The sequence below is a fragment of the Pyrgilauda ruficollis genome, unplaced genomic scaffold (assembly GCF_017590135.1).
Source record: "Pyrgilauda ruficollis isolate IOZ18807 unplaced genomic scaffold, ASM1759013v1 scaffold12, whole genome shotgun sequence".
Taxonomy (NCBI): domain Eukaryota; kingdom Metazoa; phylum Chordata; class Aves; order Passeriformes; family Passeridae; genus Pyrgilauda; species Pyrgilauda ruficollis.
The window spans coordinates 14,093,797-14,112,015 of NW_024510321.1; the positions used below are offsets into that span (position 1 = coordinate 14,093,797).

Below are 18,219 nucleotides of genomic sequence, written 5' to 3' on the forward strand. Positions count from 1 at the left end.
CATCGTGAAGCCTATCAGCCGCGGCGCCTTCGGGAAGGTGTACCTGGGCCGCAAGGCAGGCCGGCTCTATGCCGTGAAGGTGAGGCGCCGCCGGGGTCGCAGCGCTGCTGCGGGGCAGCCCTGTGCGGGAGAGCGGCGTGGCCCCGCTACGAGCCCCGGGCCCTCGGGGAGCGGCCGCCGCCGGGCCGCAGCTGTCCGCACGGCCGTGCCCCGCTCTGACCCCCGGAGTCCTGGAGGGTTTGCTCAGGGGACCTCTGATAACGACAGCTGCTTTTATAAGTACTTTAAATAGGGGGGAATAACGGCGGAAACCTTGCCAAGCGCCCGAGCGCTGTTGCCTTCTCGCTTGAACACAGTTGCCGTGGCTGAGCCCCCTCAGCTGCTGCGCCTGCCGGGGGTAAAGCACTACCTTTGAGAGAGACGAGAATAAATTGTAAAAAACGTTGTTGCTAAGTATTTTAAGAAAACTCAACAAAAACCTGTTGCATTTTCTATGTCGTTGCACAAAGGGCTAAAATCTAGGCTTGTTAGTAAGAAGCTTACCAATTATTTGTGCAAACTTGACTTTGTGATTAAAAGGATTATAACAATTTACATAGTACACAAAGAATAGGAAACATAAAAACAGTCATACAAAATAGGCGTCACTCTGCAGAGCTATGTATCTATGCAGTTTTATTATGAGCATTTTGAGGTTATATAATTTTGTGTGCTCTGTTTTGTTTTTCAGGTGATGAAAAAAGCAGACATGATCAACAAAAATATGGTTCACCAGGTGCAGGCAGAGAGGGATGCACTGGCTCTCAGTAAAAGTCCTTTCATTGTGCACTTATACTACTCACTTCAGTCAGCAAACAACATCTATTTAGTGAGTAAAATAATGGCTGTGACATTTTATGGTAGTCTTGAAAATTGAGCATAAACTGTTGCAATATCTCAAAAGATTTTTGTAATGGTATTCCTTAGTCACTTTTACATCTTTCTCAGAATGGTTGAACAAGTAAAGTATTTCCCTTCCTCTGGTGTCTGTGGGCTCTTTCTGCTCATGTTTCCCTCTGTTACAGGAGAAACTTAGAAATTCTAACAACTGCTCTGTCATAGAAATATGTAGAAATCTTAGGGAAAACAAGAAAGCATTCTATTCAAGCAGAAGCCAAGTGACTGGAAGATACTCCATGGCTCCCTTAAAGGAAATCTACTTTACTTATTGCCAGTGCTCAAATTTTGTTACAGTTGTTGACCTACATGACAAGATGATAACTGAGTGACAAAACTAAATGCTGGTCCACACAGAGCACTGTGGAGCACAGCAGGACTTGTGTATGGGCTTATATACTGCTTCCACATAAGGATTCAGACTGTCTGCAAAGAGTCTGACCCAATCTGTGTGGATTGCTGTAAGCACACACAGGGAACAGCTTGATGAATTTCTGAGACAAGGTTGCTATGTAAAATCCTACAATGCATTTTGAGTGTAAGCAAAGGCTTCTTTTTCTGGAGTCTCCGAACTGCCGCATGGAGTAGAGGACTTCGGGGTGAAGGATTTGTAAAGGAGATGCTATAATCTCTGGATATGTCTCTGTGTATATATATATGGAAGAAAAATGTGTATTGGAATGTAATTGTACTGGTGAGATTTCCTGACCAAAACACCATAAATGCCTTCTTGACATCAAAGAGTGAGTTTCAGAAGCCCTGCTGACTTCTATTTTATTTTGAGTATGACTTGGGCCATCATGATGTGTCTGCATAATCGTCTACTGCTTGTGTGTATTTTTTTTCACTCTTTTTCACACGTCTTAAATGCACAGTAACTCTCACTGCACTTTTGATAGTTTGTACTTATTTCACAAAGTTCAGGTCTTAATTTAATATTGTGTATAAATTATTGCAAGATGAGGTATTGAGATACTTTGATTTGTATAGAACAGGTGGTCTTTGGCTTCAGGCCTTGAGTTTCACAGGAATGCTTTGCACTTCATTTTCTGTACTATGGAAATATACAATATTAAGCTAAATATAAATTAATATATGAATATAAATATAGGTTAAAATACATAACATTCAATATAGAAATATATAACATTTGTAATATAGAAAATTTTCTGTAGTTAACTCTCAAAAGCTATAGTCAGCTTTTTAATTAGCTTCTAAAAGTAATCTAGGCAAATAAAATAAGCAAATGATCTATAGGAAGAAAATGCTTCATGTCTGCTGTTAATGGCACTTTAATTATTTTATCTAAGTGAAAAGTATTGTGTGGGAAATGAGGTTGAACAAAGGTACTTCTATCTGCTTCTGCTCTTTGAAACCATATGTTTCTAGCAGTGAAAGTTATTTTATATTTTACTTGCAATTTTGAAATGTGTTTTAAATTTAAAATGCTTGAATGACAGGTGATGGAGTACCTTATTGGTGGAGATGTCAAATCTCTTCTCCATATTTATGGATATTTTGATGAAGAAATGGCTGTTAAGTATATTTCTGAAGCAGCATTGGCTCTTGACTATCTTCATAGGCATGGAATAATCCACAGGTGATTTTTTTTTTTTCTTACAAATAAGTATTTGGTAGTTTGGGTTTTCTATGTTTTCACTCTAGCACATAACCATCACCGTTTCATCGTGGCAGCTTCCACAGGCACTTCATTTACTGGAGCTCCCGGCCGCTCTTTTTGCACGTGTGCACTGCAGCAATGCCGTGAAACAATGGCTAAAATCAAATCTGTGTGTGTGCTGAGCACACAAGCCCACTCTGCTTTCCCCTGCCAGCTCTTTCCCAGTCCAGTGCTGGATTAGCAGCTGTGATGGTTCAGGAACGCTCTGGGTACTGCACACATGGGCCTGCCTGTAGGACAGAGGGACACTGGCTACCCTGGTGCTCCCCCCGAGTGAGTTCCGTTTGCATTCAGCAATGCTACAGAGAGCTACATGAAAACTCCTGCTGGAGGTTTGCTTGTCACCTGTAGGAGCTGCACACTGGTAAATGTTATGATGGTGCTGCTTGTGAAGGACACTTGTTGTGTTGAAGGAGCCTGCTGAAGCACAAAATATGCAGCTGTTGACATGCATGCGTGATTTTTACAAAGCCTGAGATGTTTGTGCCATATTTAATGCTAAATATATTTGATTCATTTGATGTGTCCCTCAAACTGGAATATTCTGGTGGCTAAGAGAGGTTACTATTAAACAGCTCTGACCAATGTTTTGCATTGAGTGTTTCTGGTCAGTGAACTTTCTTCATGTTACTCAGTGCTATTTTTGCTGACTTCAGCTGTATTAATATTTTCAGGGATTTGAAGCCAGACAATATGCTCATTTCTAATCAGGGACATATCAAGTTGACAGACTTTGGGCTTTCCAGAGTTACTCTGAACAGAGGTAAGAGTTATTTCTATCATTTTTGTTGTATTAAAATGTATTTCTGCATCATATTTCCATATTCTTGAATACTTCACATCCCTGTAAAGGGCACCTTTCAATTAAATAAGTGCAAATGTTACAGTAATACCTGATTTCTAGTAGGTCAGTACTGATTAGCTGTGTGCTAATAAGGGGTCTGCTCTTAGCATTGCACTTCAGAAGGTAAAATATTTATTCTTTGGGACAAGGGTGTATGAAATATGATCTAGAGCCCTTTCTTTGGAGTGATACGGATTTTGAAGTTTTCTGAAGTCCACTAGAAGATTTCAATGGGTGAATGAATAATTCTGGCTTGTTCCTGTTTCTCTGCTTCTGGCCTTCAGTTCATGTCTCAGTCCTGTATAAATTAATTTCAAATAAATTAACTGGGACATTCCACATATTAGTTTGAAGGATAAGGGGAAGATCAGCTCAGTGCTTTGGCTTATGAACATTCTCTTTTCAAGCAGAAAATACAGCTGAATAGTCATGACTGTCTGGCACAGGCTGCAGATCTTAAGGTGAATAGCCAATTTCTGGTTTGTACCTCCTTAGCCAGATCATCCAAACTTAGGCTGCACAGCACCAGTTCAGTTTTTTTTGAGACAGCTGCTGGAGGGTACATTCTTTTTATATAGTTAAAGGAATGTAGAAGTTCAGAGTTGCCTAGTGGAGTTTGATTCATGGTTTTAAAAATATAAAGGAAAATCCTAGGGATTCTGTATTTTTTATGATATACTGCTTTAACTGATGTTCTAATGGGACAGGTTACTGTGTCTAGTTGAACCTTATATGAAAGCTCTCAAGCTACTTACTGCTAGTGAGCAAAAAAAAAAAAACAAAAGGGATCTACAGTTGAATTTTCACCTAGGAAAAATTCTTGTGTAGCTTTTTTGAGATGTCTTTTGGAGTGATGGCAGGTTTGGAATCAAATTGGGTATGCTATTCCACAAGCCATAAGCTGGAACTGCTGCCTAAAAACCAAAGCTGATATCAAATTAGAAAATGTTGTGCTTTTCATGTAGTGTGTTGGAAAAAAAAATTGGCTTCTACAACTTGAGTATGTATAAATGTATGGATAAGAAAAAACACCTTGTGTTAAGAACGTGCAGGTAAGTCTTCAGTTGGGCTTCATTTGTATATTTGTTGAGTGTGTAACTAAATTTTTTCTTCACCTTCATTAATCTTATGTAAATGTCTGCAACTTTGCCTTTGTTAAATATCAAAATGTAAACCTGATCTATTTGATTTTGGGTTTTTTTCCTCTGTAGAGATAAATATGATAGATATCCTTACTACTCCATCAATGGCAAAACCAAAACAGGACTACTCACGTACTCCAGGACAATTGTTGTCTCTTATCAGTTCTCTGGGCTTTGTAAGTAAATTTTCACTGTCTTTGAAGTATTTAATTTTAGTTTATTTACTATCTTAAATTAAAAAGTTGCATGAGAAGGCTATTCTTGCATCTCTTTTGCCAGCTGGTAGAATGACTTGTGATTAGAGTTTAGAGTACTTTGAAATTCTTATGCGATTATCTTGGACTTTTGAATTGTTGACTTTTTAATAGGCATGGCCAAGCTCCAATGCAAACATCATAAAGAATGGGTGAAGTTACACTCTGTCCTGGATTGAGAATTTGTTCAGACTCCATTAACTTTTTACTGTGCTTCTTTCTGCTTGTTAGTATACTCCTCCTGTAGGAATGAAAGTGCCAGGACACAAATCGAGTCCAACGTCTGACAGTCCACATGGAGCAGTTTCTCCTGTACCTGTGGCCCAAAAGGAAAATACCCCTCTTTCAACTAAATTGTTCAAAACACGTGAGTATACCAGGCCTTGTGCTGAGGAATACTCTGGCTGTAAGGTTGTGGTCCTTTAATTTTATGTGAGTAGTTTGGACCCACTTCATAAAAGGTGTGATTCTATTGGTGTCTTGCTCTTCACCATTTCTTCAGTGCTTTACATATGGCACGTTTTCATCTACACTACTTATGTCATCTTCTAAAGTGGTTTCATTTGATTGGGTTTTTTCAAATCATGACCCCTGAATTCAGAATTGCCCTTTAACATTTTATGGAAATAGTGTCAGCTCTTGACATACTTTCAGTGGAAATTGTTAAATATAGCAATGTATGCTTTTATTTAAATTGTCTTCTCATGCTGCTTTCATATTTCTAACCTGAAATGAGAAAGAAGGCAACTATGCTGCTAATGTTTGTACTGCTTTTACATTCTTGGCAAGTCCCTAATTCAAAAAATGTGTAAATTGACTATGCAGGAAAAATGACAAGAGAAATTATTGTCAACATAGCTTTCCTCAGTTTCCTTTGATGTGAAAGCTTAACATCAGTCAGTATATGTTGCCTGAAGTCAGTCAGTATATGTTGCCTGTTTGCATCAACATTTGAATTTCTTTTTCTCTTAAGATCTGGATAATTCGCAATTAACTCCTGTGATGCCAGCAAGGAGTTTAACTCCTACTCTGCTTCAGTCAAGAAACAGGTTTGGTGCCTCCAGTGTCAGTAGTCAGTCTCACACACACCTGTCCAGTGTGGAATCAGAAAAGTGGAGCAGCCCCAGGTGCGGGAAAGGTGTAGAGGTCAGGACTGTTCCATCTTCCCACTCTAAATTAAAATTAGTTTGTACTTGTGTATGCAAATGTCTTCTATTTACTTATTTACCTCAGTTATTTCAGGTGTTGAGAAACTTTCCTACAGTAGAAGGAGCAGGGGTTGTAATTTGTGTTGAGTAGGATTTTGGATCAAACTGATATAACCTTTTCTTTCAAACAAATATTAGTCCTTTGCAATATAACAGGAGAAGCAAATGCTACTGAGCCTGCAGCAAAGGAGAGAACCATCACTGGTTTCACTGACCGTCACTGGTTTAGCCCTGTCCTGCACAGGGTGGGCACTGCTGGGAGCAGTGGCTTTTTGGAAGCTGACCTTGTCCCTATACCTTTTATTTGCTCAGCATTGTGAGCAAAAGAATTTCTTTAAAAGACAGAACTTGGCAAGACAATAAAATCCACTTCAAACTTCTACTAGCTGTTAAACTGAAAAGTTTAGGGCTTTTATTACTGAAGGGTTTTGTATCAACTAATCTAACACCAATAATTATAGCTGATAATATTTTATCCTATTTAAATGTATTCTACACAAACCTAAAAGAAAATGCTGCTGTGCTATGTAGATCCTTGCCATGATTCCTATTTAGAGCATACAGAACAACTTACATTTAAAACAATTTATTATTCTGTGTCTATCTGTTTCTTAGGCCTTGGTTTTAGTATTGTGTTATCAAAACATTAGGAATATCAGATTTTCCTTTTGTCATCTCTGAAGTGTAATATACCACAGGGTACTATAATGGAGTTCTTTCCTTTGGGCTGTTTTGGAAACTGAAAACTTCTGTAGCTTAATTTCTTAAAATAAAATCACAAATACAGCATCAATTGCTCTATTTTTTTATCCTTTGGCATTTAGAAATATGTTATTTTCTATTGTATTATAGTAAGCTTATTTTATGTTCTTAAAAGAAGTCAAATTGCCAAGTTATACCTTATTTGGTTTTGGTTTTTTTTATATTTTGAAGTATGATTTTTCACTAGTAGTAGTTAGAATGAGTAAGGTTTGCAAATCTGCATTTCATTATGGAGGCTGTAATGAAATATTTAAAATTAAACATTTCTATAATGCTGTAATCATATTTTTCTTGATACTCAAAACTTAATTTGCTTTTTTGCAGCAAAGTGAAGATGAACCTCGTTCTACAACATGCAAAACCAGTAACAGTGGGTCAGCTCTCCCTTCAAATACTATGTTGCCAAATAGCAAAGGTGTTGAAGTTTTCAAGGAGAAAGAACTTGAGTCTGCCATTTCTCCCATTGCCAGTAATGAGTCTGGCAGTAGGCAGAAGTTGGGAAGTGAACATTTGGGTATAACAGATACTCCCGTGAGCACTCTGGATGTGAAAGGCATAGTAAGAAAGTGTATTTCTGAAAATAAGATTTGGAAAGAAAAAGTCTTTGTAAATAAAAGAGAGATGATTTATGAAACAGCGGAGACTTCCAGACTACAACAGTCACTTTCAAGGCAGAATGAGCCTGTCAAAGAGGAAGTAATGTTTGAAAAGCCAGGTGTAAAAAGAAGCTTTGAATCAGTTGACACTAGTCCTTGTCAGGAACTTAACTATGTTAAAAAAAGCAATGCAGAATATAAACGTGGCTGTCAGATCTCAGAATTTCCAGGAAACAAAGGGACAGGTTTGACAACAGAAATTCAATCCCTAATGCTTTGTAATGATGGATGCCTATGTGACACCTGTGAAAGCAAGGAAGAAGTGAAGAGTTTTATTAGTAACCAGGAAACAGTAGAAAGATCGCTTACTCCAACTGTAGCTAAAAATCTTATGTGTGATCTGGATGCAGACTGTGGAAAGGATGATGAAAAGGAGTACATGAACTCAAGTTTTTTAGTCACTGATGATGAAAAACCTTTAGATGTCTTCAGTGCAGATTCTGATTTACTTCCTGAAGTGTCTGTTACAGAAAGCCATCTAGAAAAACAGCTTTTAGATTTGGACAGAAGTGTTAAAGACCTCTCCTTTGAGGAACCAAAACCTGAAGGTGTGTTAATAACATCACCAGAGTTCCGAGATGCCTCACAGTATGGAGAGAAGGCACATACAGTCCAGGACTGCAAGCCATTACATCAGAAAAAGGATAATGACCAGAAACACATGGAAGAAACTTACCTTGACGCAGTATTTTCTCCTTCAGAAAAGATGAAGGAAGCACTGAGTCTCTTAAAAAAAAATGCTGTTGTTTTTCGGAGTTATAATAGTCCAATCAATCTATCCAATATATCTGAGCCATGCAGCATGGCTTCCTTAGATATAATGGATCTTTCACCTGCTTGCAGTGGCTCTTACCCAACTGCTCTCACTCCATTACAGAAAGGAAGATCATACCAGGTCTATCAGGTAGGTAAGGATGCAGATAGAAACTTTGTATGTGCATTGCACATTAGGGACCTGAAATCATTTCAGTGGTAAATTTAGGGAAAACTCAAGTAGTTTGAGGCAGTCTGTCAAAATGACCTCTGTTGACAGGGTTTCACTTGCTGCACTTGTGTGGCCAAAATTACATCTGTAAGAATTTAGCAGTAGCTTTATGTTTACTGGTTTGCCTTTGGCTCAACATGCATTGACTGTCCATCTCTGAGAAATCTTTGCTGTTAGAGTGAACTGATTGAAAAAAGCCCGTGCTGTTTTGTCTCATTCTGCTCCTAGTGCAGTGTCATATTTTCTGTGAGCAGTTATAGGTTTCCTAATGTAATGGGAAGTCTTTGATTTTTATTTTTTTTTCTGACTTTTTTTTTTTGTTGTCCTGCACTCTTCCCAAGATAGTGTGAATGCTGTTCAGCTGCTGGTAACTGCCATTGTACCTGCTACTTCTTTTTTTTTTTTAAATCCTGTTAAAAGTGATGGTGCAATGTATTCTGTCAAGTGCCCAGTTACAAGCCTATTACAATGAAGATTGATGTGAACAGTGATAGCTGCTGGATGTGACACTGGAGGAAGAACTTAGGAAAAGTTTCTCAAAGAGTAGGCATCTTTATGCTTCAAGACTGTTGAGATAAAGCAATGGAAGCACATTTCACACATGCTTTTCAGGGAATGTTTTGTGACTTGTTCTTGGCTTGAACTTAAGTATCAGTTATTACATCTGTGACTAAACCTGGAGATGGGGAGGTTCTGAGCTGGTTTTGTTTGACATCTGCAGTCCTTGTCCCATCTTTCAGACCCCTTATCGAGGGGATGCTGGCACACCGTACCGGACTCCAAAGAGTGTTCGAAGAGGAGCTGCCCCCGTAGAAGGTGAACGCATCCTGGGGACCCCAGACTACCTGGCACCGGAGCTGCTTTTGACACAGCCTCATGGTAAGGCAAACCAGCCATCTGTCAGTACTTGAAAGGTGGCACCTTTACATTTCTAAGTGTCTGTAGAACTGTAAACCCTTCAAGCAATAAGATGGGGAATTCTTCTAAAATAGCTAGTGCTAAGCTTTTGACATTGTGGGTGGCTGTGTTTGCTTCAGCTGCTCCATCCATTCCTTTACTGCTTTCTCATAACCAGAGGTTTTGGTTGCCCACCAGCAGGCTTGCTGCCAATCAGCATTGGAAGCTGCATTGGCAGCCTGAAACTTGTATGTGGCTTAGGAGTAACAACTTGGTCATCCTGAGTGCCCTTAAAGATTCTTTGGGATGGGAAAGGGGGAATTTAGTGAAATTTTAGAGTGAAAGGCTTAAGCTTCCAATTATTTTTAGAATGTCTTCTGTGTTCATTGATAATTGTTATGTGAAGCCAGACAATTTTATGAAGTTGCCTTAAAATCAGTTATTTAGTTGAGTGACCTCATGAAACACTACAGACATCTGACAGAATCTTCTGTATAAGGATGCAGTAATAACCATAAAATTTTTGGAGATTGGTTTTTTGGGTTGCTTTGTTTGTTTTCAAAATACTATAGTAAAATAGCACAACTTTGAAGGGCATAATTTTTTGTCTCATTCTGAGGTCCACTGAGATTAACAAAAAGTCTGAAATAGGTTTCTGCTAACTTTCAAGAAGCATTAACAAAAATTAAATGCAATGTATCTCTCTCTAATACAGTTGTTGATGTATAATTGCATTTTATTTCCATCCCAAAAGTATACTACTATTTTCTAGAGCTGCAAGTCTTGGGAACATTATGTGAGAGAGAGACCCTCATTGAGAGATAGTGATTTCTGTTCTGTGGAGCAATAAAATTCTGCTAATATAAAGTAACTAAAACTCTGTTAAGAAATTTAACAATTTAACAGTAAAAACTGAAAATACTAAACATAAATGGTTGTTGTTTTGCACTTCGATTTAGGATTCCTGCATATCTGGCAGATGTTAAAAGTGGATAATATTTTGGAAATGTAATCAGTGCTACTTAGACAATGTGAAACTTGGTCACAGGATGATTTCTCTGTGGTTACTGCGTTTTGAGGACTTCAGTGAAAACTTGCAGAGTCTGGGGTTTCTGTCAGGAAATTACAAGTCTCCCATTACCTTCAGTGAAGCCAGGGTTTTTGGAACTCCAAATTTTCCCTCACTAAATATTTCACGTGTTGAGCTGCTTGTAAATGTAGTTTTAATCCTAAATTAATCATGTTACAAAACTATTTTGTTTTTATTTCTAACTTAGATTTAACATTGCCATCTTTCCTTATTGTGGAATACTACCTTAGGGAAAAAAAATCTTCATTCCTATGCCTTTGAATATCAAGTATGATTCTCCAATGTTTGTATTTGTTATGGGGGTTTTTTTGGGCAATAATTGTAATATTTTTACTTCATTGTCTTTTTGTATGCAGGGACTCTGATCTCTGGTGAGTTTTCTATATTCTATGCAGAACTGAAGTGTTCAGCAGAACTGAACAGTCAAAGTATAACCAGATCACAGTTTCTGAGAACATTGTTTGGGTGAACAATGTTTCTGTATAGAAAGACATGTCCAATATGCCTCCACATAAAAATGTGTGATGCTTGCAGAGTAAGGAAACATCATATCAGTGTGACTAAGCTATCAGAAATCGTACATGTAAACATGTACTTCAGAAGGAAAGTCAGCATTCTGAAATTGTTTAACAGGAGGTAAAGCCAGAGACACTTTTTCTCATTGCTGCCTTTCACTTTATTGCAGTCATTCTGATTTACTTTGCCTATGAGTGAAGAAGGTTCAGGTGCTGAAGATCTGGTGTTACTGCTTCTTGCTTCAAATCCTAGAATATCCCACGTTGGAAGGGACCCACAAGGATCATTGAGTCCAGCTCCTGTCCCTGCCCAGGACAGCCCCAAGAGTCACAGCATGTCCCTGAGAGCACTGTGCAAACGCTTCTTAACTCTGCCAGGCTTGATGCTGTGACCACTGCCCTGGGGAGCCTGTTCCAGTGCCCAGCCACCCTCTGGGTGAAAAAGCTTTTCTTGATATCCCACCTTAACCTCCCCAGCAGAGCTTCATGCTGTCCTTGGGTCCTGTTTAGTAGGGATATGGTAAAAGTTAATCTAACTTTAGTTAGACTTTGTGTGGGAAGAATTGCTGCTGAAACCTGGTTATTACATTGTTCAGGTTGTGATCTTATTAGACTTTGACTGGAGCTGGGAGTGTTTTTCTGAACATGCAGGTACCCTTAACAACAGTGGATGTGAACTCACTGCTTTGATGCGCTTAGCTTGGTGGGCACTCTTACCGCTGTTAGGAGCTGCTAAAAGTGTACTCCATACTGGTTAAACACTCTGGTTTTCAGCACTTCTAAACTTCACAGTAGTCTTTGTGAAATGGCTCAAAACATTCATTTGCTTGGAGGTGTCTTAGGCTTTTTTTTATGTGCCAAAAAAGCCAAGAACGATTAGCTTTATTATCTTTCAAAGTTTTTTTTTAAATTTTTTTAACAGCAATTGTGGCATCTGTTCTTTATACTGTGGAGTGGGCATGGCTTGAAGATGCAGGAAGCTTAGGATGCATGCAGTGGTGTCTGGGATTGCTTTGCCTGCTGGTTTCAATGTATATTAATAGGAGAGATTGGCAAAAAAACCTGGAATGTGGAAAACCAGAACTATTTAATAACAAAGCAGCGATAGGTAGTAACTACATATTGCCCCAGCCACTTCAGTGTAATGGGAGGTAATGGCAGCTTCATGTGTGCTGGCTCGTTTCTGCAAGCTGTCTTCATAATGTTCATCATAATTTAGACAGACAAAAATGAAGTTCAATAGTCTGAAGTTTTGGAGACTTTGTAAAGAACTGAGAGAAGGGCACAGGTGGCAACATGGAGCACTCAGCTCTAGTCATGAGGCATCTATTTCTTATCACCAAACAATCACTTGGAGAAGTTAGCTCCTGGATTCTCTGTGATGGGAGTTGATAATTAGATTGTTACCAAGAGCCCCCTTGGTTTTATCAGTAAACCCCAGTGTTACCTATAATGAATTAAAGAGCAGAGTGGCTTTAGAAAACATTTTAATATATTTTTAATCTGCATGAATATTAAATACAACTTGTCTCTTCATAATTTTCAAGCAACTTGCAGAATTTAAACACTCTTCAGCTTTTGCTAATCTTTAAGTCTTTGCAAGTATCATTTTTGTAAATGTAATTATGTGGGTTTATTTTGCCAGGTTCTGCTGTAGACTGGTGGGCCCTTGGAGTTTGTCTGTTTGAGTTTCTAACTGGAATTCCACCTTTTAACGATGAAACACCAACACAGGTCTTCCAAAATATTTTGAAAAGAGGTAATGTGTTTCAGTAATTAGGGTAAGTATGTATTTCCAGTATTTGTTTTATAGTTTGAATTACTAACTCAGCTCTATCTTTGTAGATATTCCCTGGCCTGAGGGTGAAGAAAAGTTGTCTGATAATGCCCAGAATGCAATAGATCTCCTTCTAACAATTGACACTACTAAGAGAGCTGGACTGAAGGGTTAGTATTAAAATTGTTCTTTGCAACCAATTGCAGATTTTTAAGTGGTGATCTCCTCCTCCTGAAATTTAGGCTAATAAACTTCAATGCCTCACTAGGTTCCATGTATAGTACCACAGCACTTAACAAGTTGTGGTATTTTCTGTATTTCTTGTGAGGTTTTTCCTTTCTGAACAAGGTAGTTCTGGGGCTGGATTGTTTTGTTGGTTTTTAATTTTTTTTAATTAAACTTTTGTTTTACTTTACTGCTGTTCTGCTATACATTTTTAGTATTGGACATCTGATATACCAAAGTTCTCTCTTATCTAATGGGTATTTGGAATTTTTAACCTAAATTACGTTGGGAACCTTGATTAAAAGTTGATAGTTTGGGAGAGAAGCTTCTTACAACAAATAGTTAATTCAGAGAGAGCAGTTTTTTCTTAGGAATCAGCCTGTCTTTGCTGAATGCATAGGAGAATACAAAGCTGGACAATATATACTGTACAAAGTCTACCTTTTTTTTCCCTTGTAGAAGGGCTTAAACACTGGCTATTGTTAACAGTGACTATGCTTTTGTTTAAAAAAAGGTTGATAATAGAAATTTAGAGTGAGATATTTTGGAAATAGAGAAAGAAATCTTATGAGAACTGTTCAGGAAATCACTAGAGAAGGAATTTACTATGGTGAGGCTTTCACATAGAGACTAAATGCTAGAAGCTGAAATCAAGCCAAATTAAAATAGAGAAGGCATGAGATTATGAATGAAGATTATTATGTCAACAGAGAATTCTGTGGTTTTGATAGTTCCCAAAAGCAATTTGAAGGTGTTTTGCGTTCAAGTTATTGTGTTTATTTCTGGATTTATTTCCTGTCAAGAGCAGAATTTTAAAATAGATGACATAATGGTTTCTTCCTATCTGAGCTTCTTCAAAATTCATTCTTTGTCAAGATTTACAACTCTGTCTGGTCTCTTTGTCCAATTTATAGTCCACTGAAGTGCAGTTGAATGAGTAGTTTTCAGGACAACCATTAAGTTTTTCTTGTACCTAAGTTTCCATCACTGTCATCTTCTCTCCCCTCTCCCAAATTTGTGCTCTTCCTTTTATCACTATAGCATGAAGCCTTTTGTACTGGGAAATCCCAGTTATGTTGTTGTAGTGCTGTGCTTCTCTAAATTCAGTCTTTCTGGGTAAGAGCAGCTTTCAAGCTGCTTTTGGCTCAGTGGAATTGTATGGAACAGGTTCCCTGGATGGGGGTGGCAGCTACTTGTCCTGCCAACAGTTTGATCCTACTAAAGTTGGGGTTAATCAAAGCCCAATTGCAATTTGCACTTTTATGAACTTCTAGAAAAGGAATATAGAGCAAATCTTCTGACAGTTACAGATGAGGGAACAAAGTGACTATGGGGCTTGGACAAAAGGAAGTTTCTAATGCTTATGTGAACTTCTGTTTCAGAACTGAAGCATCACCCCCTCTTTCATGGGGTGGACTGGGATAATCTCCAGAATCAAACCATGCCATTTATACCTCAGCCAGATGATGAGACTGACACCTCTTACTTTGATGCTAGAAACAATGCTCAGCACCTGACTGTGTCTGGATTTAGCTTATAGCATCAAGATAAGTGAACATTCTCCATGATTTTGCACACTTACAGGTTGTCTTGTAACCCTAGTTTGGTCTTGACTAAGTTTCCTTGCTGAATTTAGTGTGTTTCAAGTTACCAGTCTATTTTTATTATAGCCTTCTTTATTCTAAAGTGAAACTACTGTATGAAACTGGTATCAAGTGCCTTCATGCTACTTGTTATCTCACTGCACCTTACTAAGGGGCCAGAGCATTGTGTTTCTCGGACCTAATCACTCTTGGCAATAATGGGGCTCTTTAATAGTAATTAATTATTCCAGTTAGGAACTGTTGCATTATTTCCCAGCTAAACATAATAGGGAAAGGATATAAAGGAATTGTAATTGTATCTAATTAATAATTTACCTATTGGTGGCTCAGTGTGGTGGCAAGCTGCTTTGGGAGCAGTCCTGTCTGAGCAGTGTGAATAAAGATCCACTGTGCAAAACTGGTCATTTCTATTCAAGGTGGAAAATTGAAAGCTTAATGCAGCATTGCAATGTCTTGTCGTCTGTTTGTCCTATTCCCAAGAAGGGATGGGAAGATACATCGGTATTCCAAGTTAATTTGGCTACAGGTGGCACGTGAGACTGGCAGGAGTTCCTCTGGTTATTATCCTGTCCTAGAGAAATGGGGCAGGGAGAGGATACTTGGGGCAAGTCTGTGGAACAAATGCTCTGCTTAAGCTGTTGTGTTGTAACCACTTGGGCTGTAGGAAGCTGGACTGAACATACATTTTAGCAGTTACTGGTTTTATATAGAAAATGCCCAGTGTGTGTGTGTGTGTGCTCCCTTGTGTCAGATGACAAGTGACGGGTGATTTTTTGTTTTCTAACAAGTAGTATTCATACTGAAGCTGCCAAATACTAAAGACTGTAATACATTGTAGGCTAACAGACTGTTCTGTAAACTCACAGCCAGAGCTTGGATTTTGACTAGAATATAAGTGTATATTCTGTATAAACCTAAATTAGGGGGAAGTATATTTAAATTATCTTTAAATGCAATACAAATCTTGTGTCTGCTAGGTTTTAGAGCTTTATTTGTAGATAATTCTGTTTAAATATTCTTCAGTATTTTTCTTGCATATATGTCTCTAACTTAAAGAAGATTTTAATTTTTCAGGTTAATACATGTTAGATAAAGATCATTTGTGCTAGATGGTGTTACCAGCCAAGGGCCATGTGCCAGAAGCCAAGCATTTTGCCAGTGATTTTTGCCAAGTGCCTTTTGGTTTCATGAACTGACTCTTTTTGTAGCAGTAGTGAGCTGTCCCTTCATTACCCTGCTTTGTGCAAGACAAGATTTATTGATGGAATTCTGAGCAAATAGTGCCAGGCTCCCTGCTGTCCCTTCATTGCTGGGAAAGGAATGGGAATGGTGAAGAAAAAGGAAGTTTCCTAGAAAGACCTAAAGAGGGCTGATTTTTAATACCTCAGAATGACCAATCCCAGCTCTTGTTGTGATAACTCAATTTTGTGAAACAGAATCTTGGCAACTTGCAAAACATGCAGTGAATCTCACTCCATTTGCTAAGTTTCAGAGAAGTTCTAAATTGTTCAGTCACACTGCAATTGTTACATGATGGAAAAGGTGCAAACAAATGAATGCATTACTGAAGCAGTATTCATAGACAACATTATCTGAAAGTGATGAGAAGTTCTTTAGTAGTTTTCCTGTGTAGAGTTAGAATACATAAACTGGGGTAGTAGGGTGCCTTAATCACTGGTATTTTATGCAATTTATTCTTCCATTAACTATGATTTCATGTCAAAGAAATAAGATACTGAACACCACAACAGCTCTTTGTCTTCAGTACTTTACAAATGGTTACATCTGCTCCCATTTGGCAGTATAACACACTCCCATCAAGGTGGAAGAAACTTGTTGCACTGGTATAATCTTCTTTAACCCCTTGAAATAGTTCTTAAACATCTCCAAGGGTCATGTAAGCTTCTGTAAAAATCTTATCCTAAAAGAAAATTGTGGCATTTCTACTAGTTGATTAATGCAAAAACACAGAATTAATACAAAATCAGTTGATTAATACAAAAACATAGAATCTGTAGAACAGTAAATTGGCCAATTGACAAATCTGAATGTTTAATATAAAGTTATCACTACACTGCTGTGTGAAATTTAAATTTCACACAATTAGCCCTGAAAATATTGCAATATCCTGTTCTATTCATGATCTTGCATTTATCCTGGTTATAGCAAACATGGAGCTGAATGTCAGATGTTGATTGTTGCGATTTGTGATGTGGTTTTGTTTGTTGTGGGTTGTTTTGGTTGGTGGGACCTTTTATCTTTTGTAAAAAGGTGAATCCTAGCTTTACTGTTCAACATGGAATTCCTTGTCAACTTAGTCCCACTGGTTTTGTCCCACTTGTTGCTTGACTTGAAATACTACAGGTAGAAGGTTAAAAGGTATAATGTAGTAGCTGGAAGAGATCAAGTGTTATTAGTAAAGATCTGCAAATAACAGTGTAGGCTGGCAAAAGTTCCTGATGCTTAGAAGCTGTGGAATACCATTTGCCAAGTCTTCCAGCTGTTACACGGTGCTCCCTGAAGGCCTAAACTTTATGTGCATAACCTACACGTGAACTCTGTAGCTTCCAGGTTATCTTGGGAGGCTGTTTATCAGCCATTAGCACAGTCCACCTGAAAACTACTGGAGAGACCAGTGTCGTACTTGGTTCCACAGAAGCAGCAGTTTTGGACAGTTATTCCCAGCCCTCATGTGCTGTTGGGCTCACCTACACATGGGGCAGTATCTGGGGGCCAAGGTGCTGAAGTGCTGCCGTGTGTTGTTGAGCTAAGAGATTCCAGTTGAAGCATGACTGGGTTTGCCACATGCTAACTCTGGCAATAAAATGCATTCTTTTCCTCTCTACTTCATTCTCCAAAAGTTCACTTTGCACTTACTTCAAAATTCATGCTTCAAAAATTCACTTTACTTTTGTGTAAATATATAAAATAAAATAGTGCAGTTGTGCTTCTGCATCTTGTTTTTCTTTATTGTGTTACTTTTTCCTCTGCTGGGAGTGTGGCAAATGGATTTTTACACAAAGAAACCCTGAGTGCTTCCCACTACCTCAGCAAAGGCAGTGATTTTGAAGCAAGGAAATAGCTATCACTTTCAGTACAGGTCTGTATGCCCTTCAGTTAGCTCATAACTTGCTAGCCCCTGCCTGTAAGCCTTAGTACCAGCTGCACTGTGTACTGAAATGGCGGGAGAGTAAAGTCCTGAGCGAGCCTGTAACTCCTGTGGGGTGTGAGTCTCCTCCTCTGCATAACTCACATGAGTTGAGAAAGGATGGTGGCTCCATCTCCTCAGCACCAGAACAGAAGCAGCAGAGCCCTGAGGATGCTGCACCATGTGCACACTTAGACCCAGCTCTGCTTCCATGCTCTCAGCTGACAGCTCTGAGGGGATGGAGCGTCTAATCTGGTTTGATATGGGGCAAACTGCAGGGCAAACATCTGCCTTTCAGGTGAAGACTGATTTGCTGCAGGAAACCAGGCTGATGTGTTCTTCACAAGTGCAGTTTGGGGCTGGCTCTGGCCCTTTCCAGTGCTATGCAGAACTCTTTCCTGCAGAGAGCACAGGCTGAAGCATGTATGCCAGCTCTGAGCTCCAGCCACCTGCTTGTGCTAACTGCCTCCACAGCAAAGCTGTGTCTCTTTGTAC

The 18,219-nt window shown here is 38.7% G+C and overlaps 1 protein-coding gene across 1 annotated transcript; it reads left to right on the plus strand.

Moving 5' to 3' along the window:
- MASTL (microtubule associated serine/threonine kinase like) lies at positions 1-17,515 on the plus strand. The gene is made up of 13 exons (XM_041488344.1): positions 1-79; positions 731-868; positions 2,397-2,536; positions 3,292-3,380; positions 4,673-4,779; positions 5,089-5,224; positions 5,831-6,003; positions 7,152-8,387; positions 9,209-9,347; positions 10,812-10,826; positions 12,616-12,729; positions 12,816-12,917; positions 14,355-17,515. The coding sequence occupies exons 2-13, from the start codon at positions 734-736 to the stop codon at positions 14,510-14,512; spliced, it is 2,544 nt and encodes an 847-aa protein (XP_041344278.1). The 5' UTR covers positions 1-79; positions 731-733; the 3' UTR covers positions 14,513-17,515.
- The last annotated feature ends 704 nt before the right edge of the window (positions 17,516-18,219 follow it).

What these genes read in the sequence shown, in the direction of transcription:
- MASTL (XM_041488344.1), top strand. Translation starts at nt 734, where the DNA reads ATGAAAAAAGCAGACATGATCAACAAAAATATGGTTCACCAGGTGCAG. An exon ending in GATCATACCAGGTCTATCAG is followed by an intron (nt 8,388 to 9,208) that starts GTAGGTAAGGAT and finishes CCCATCTTTCAG; the next exon opens with ACCCCTTATCGAGGGGATGC. An exon ending in TAAGAGAGCTGGACTGAAGG is followed by an intron (nt 12,918 to 14,354) that starts GTTAGTATTAAA and finishes CTTCTGTTTCAG; the next exon opens with AACTGAAGCATCACCCCCTC.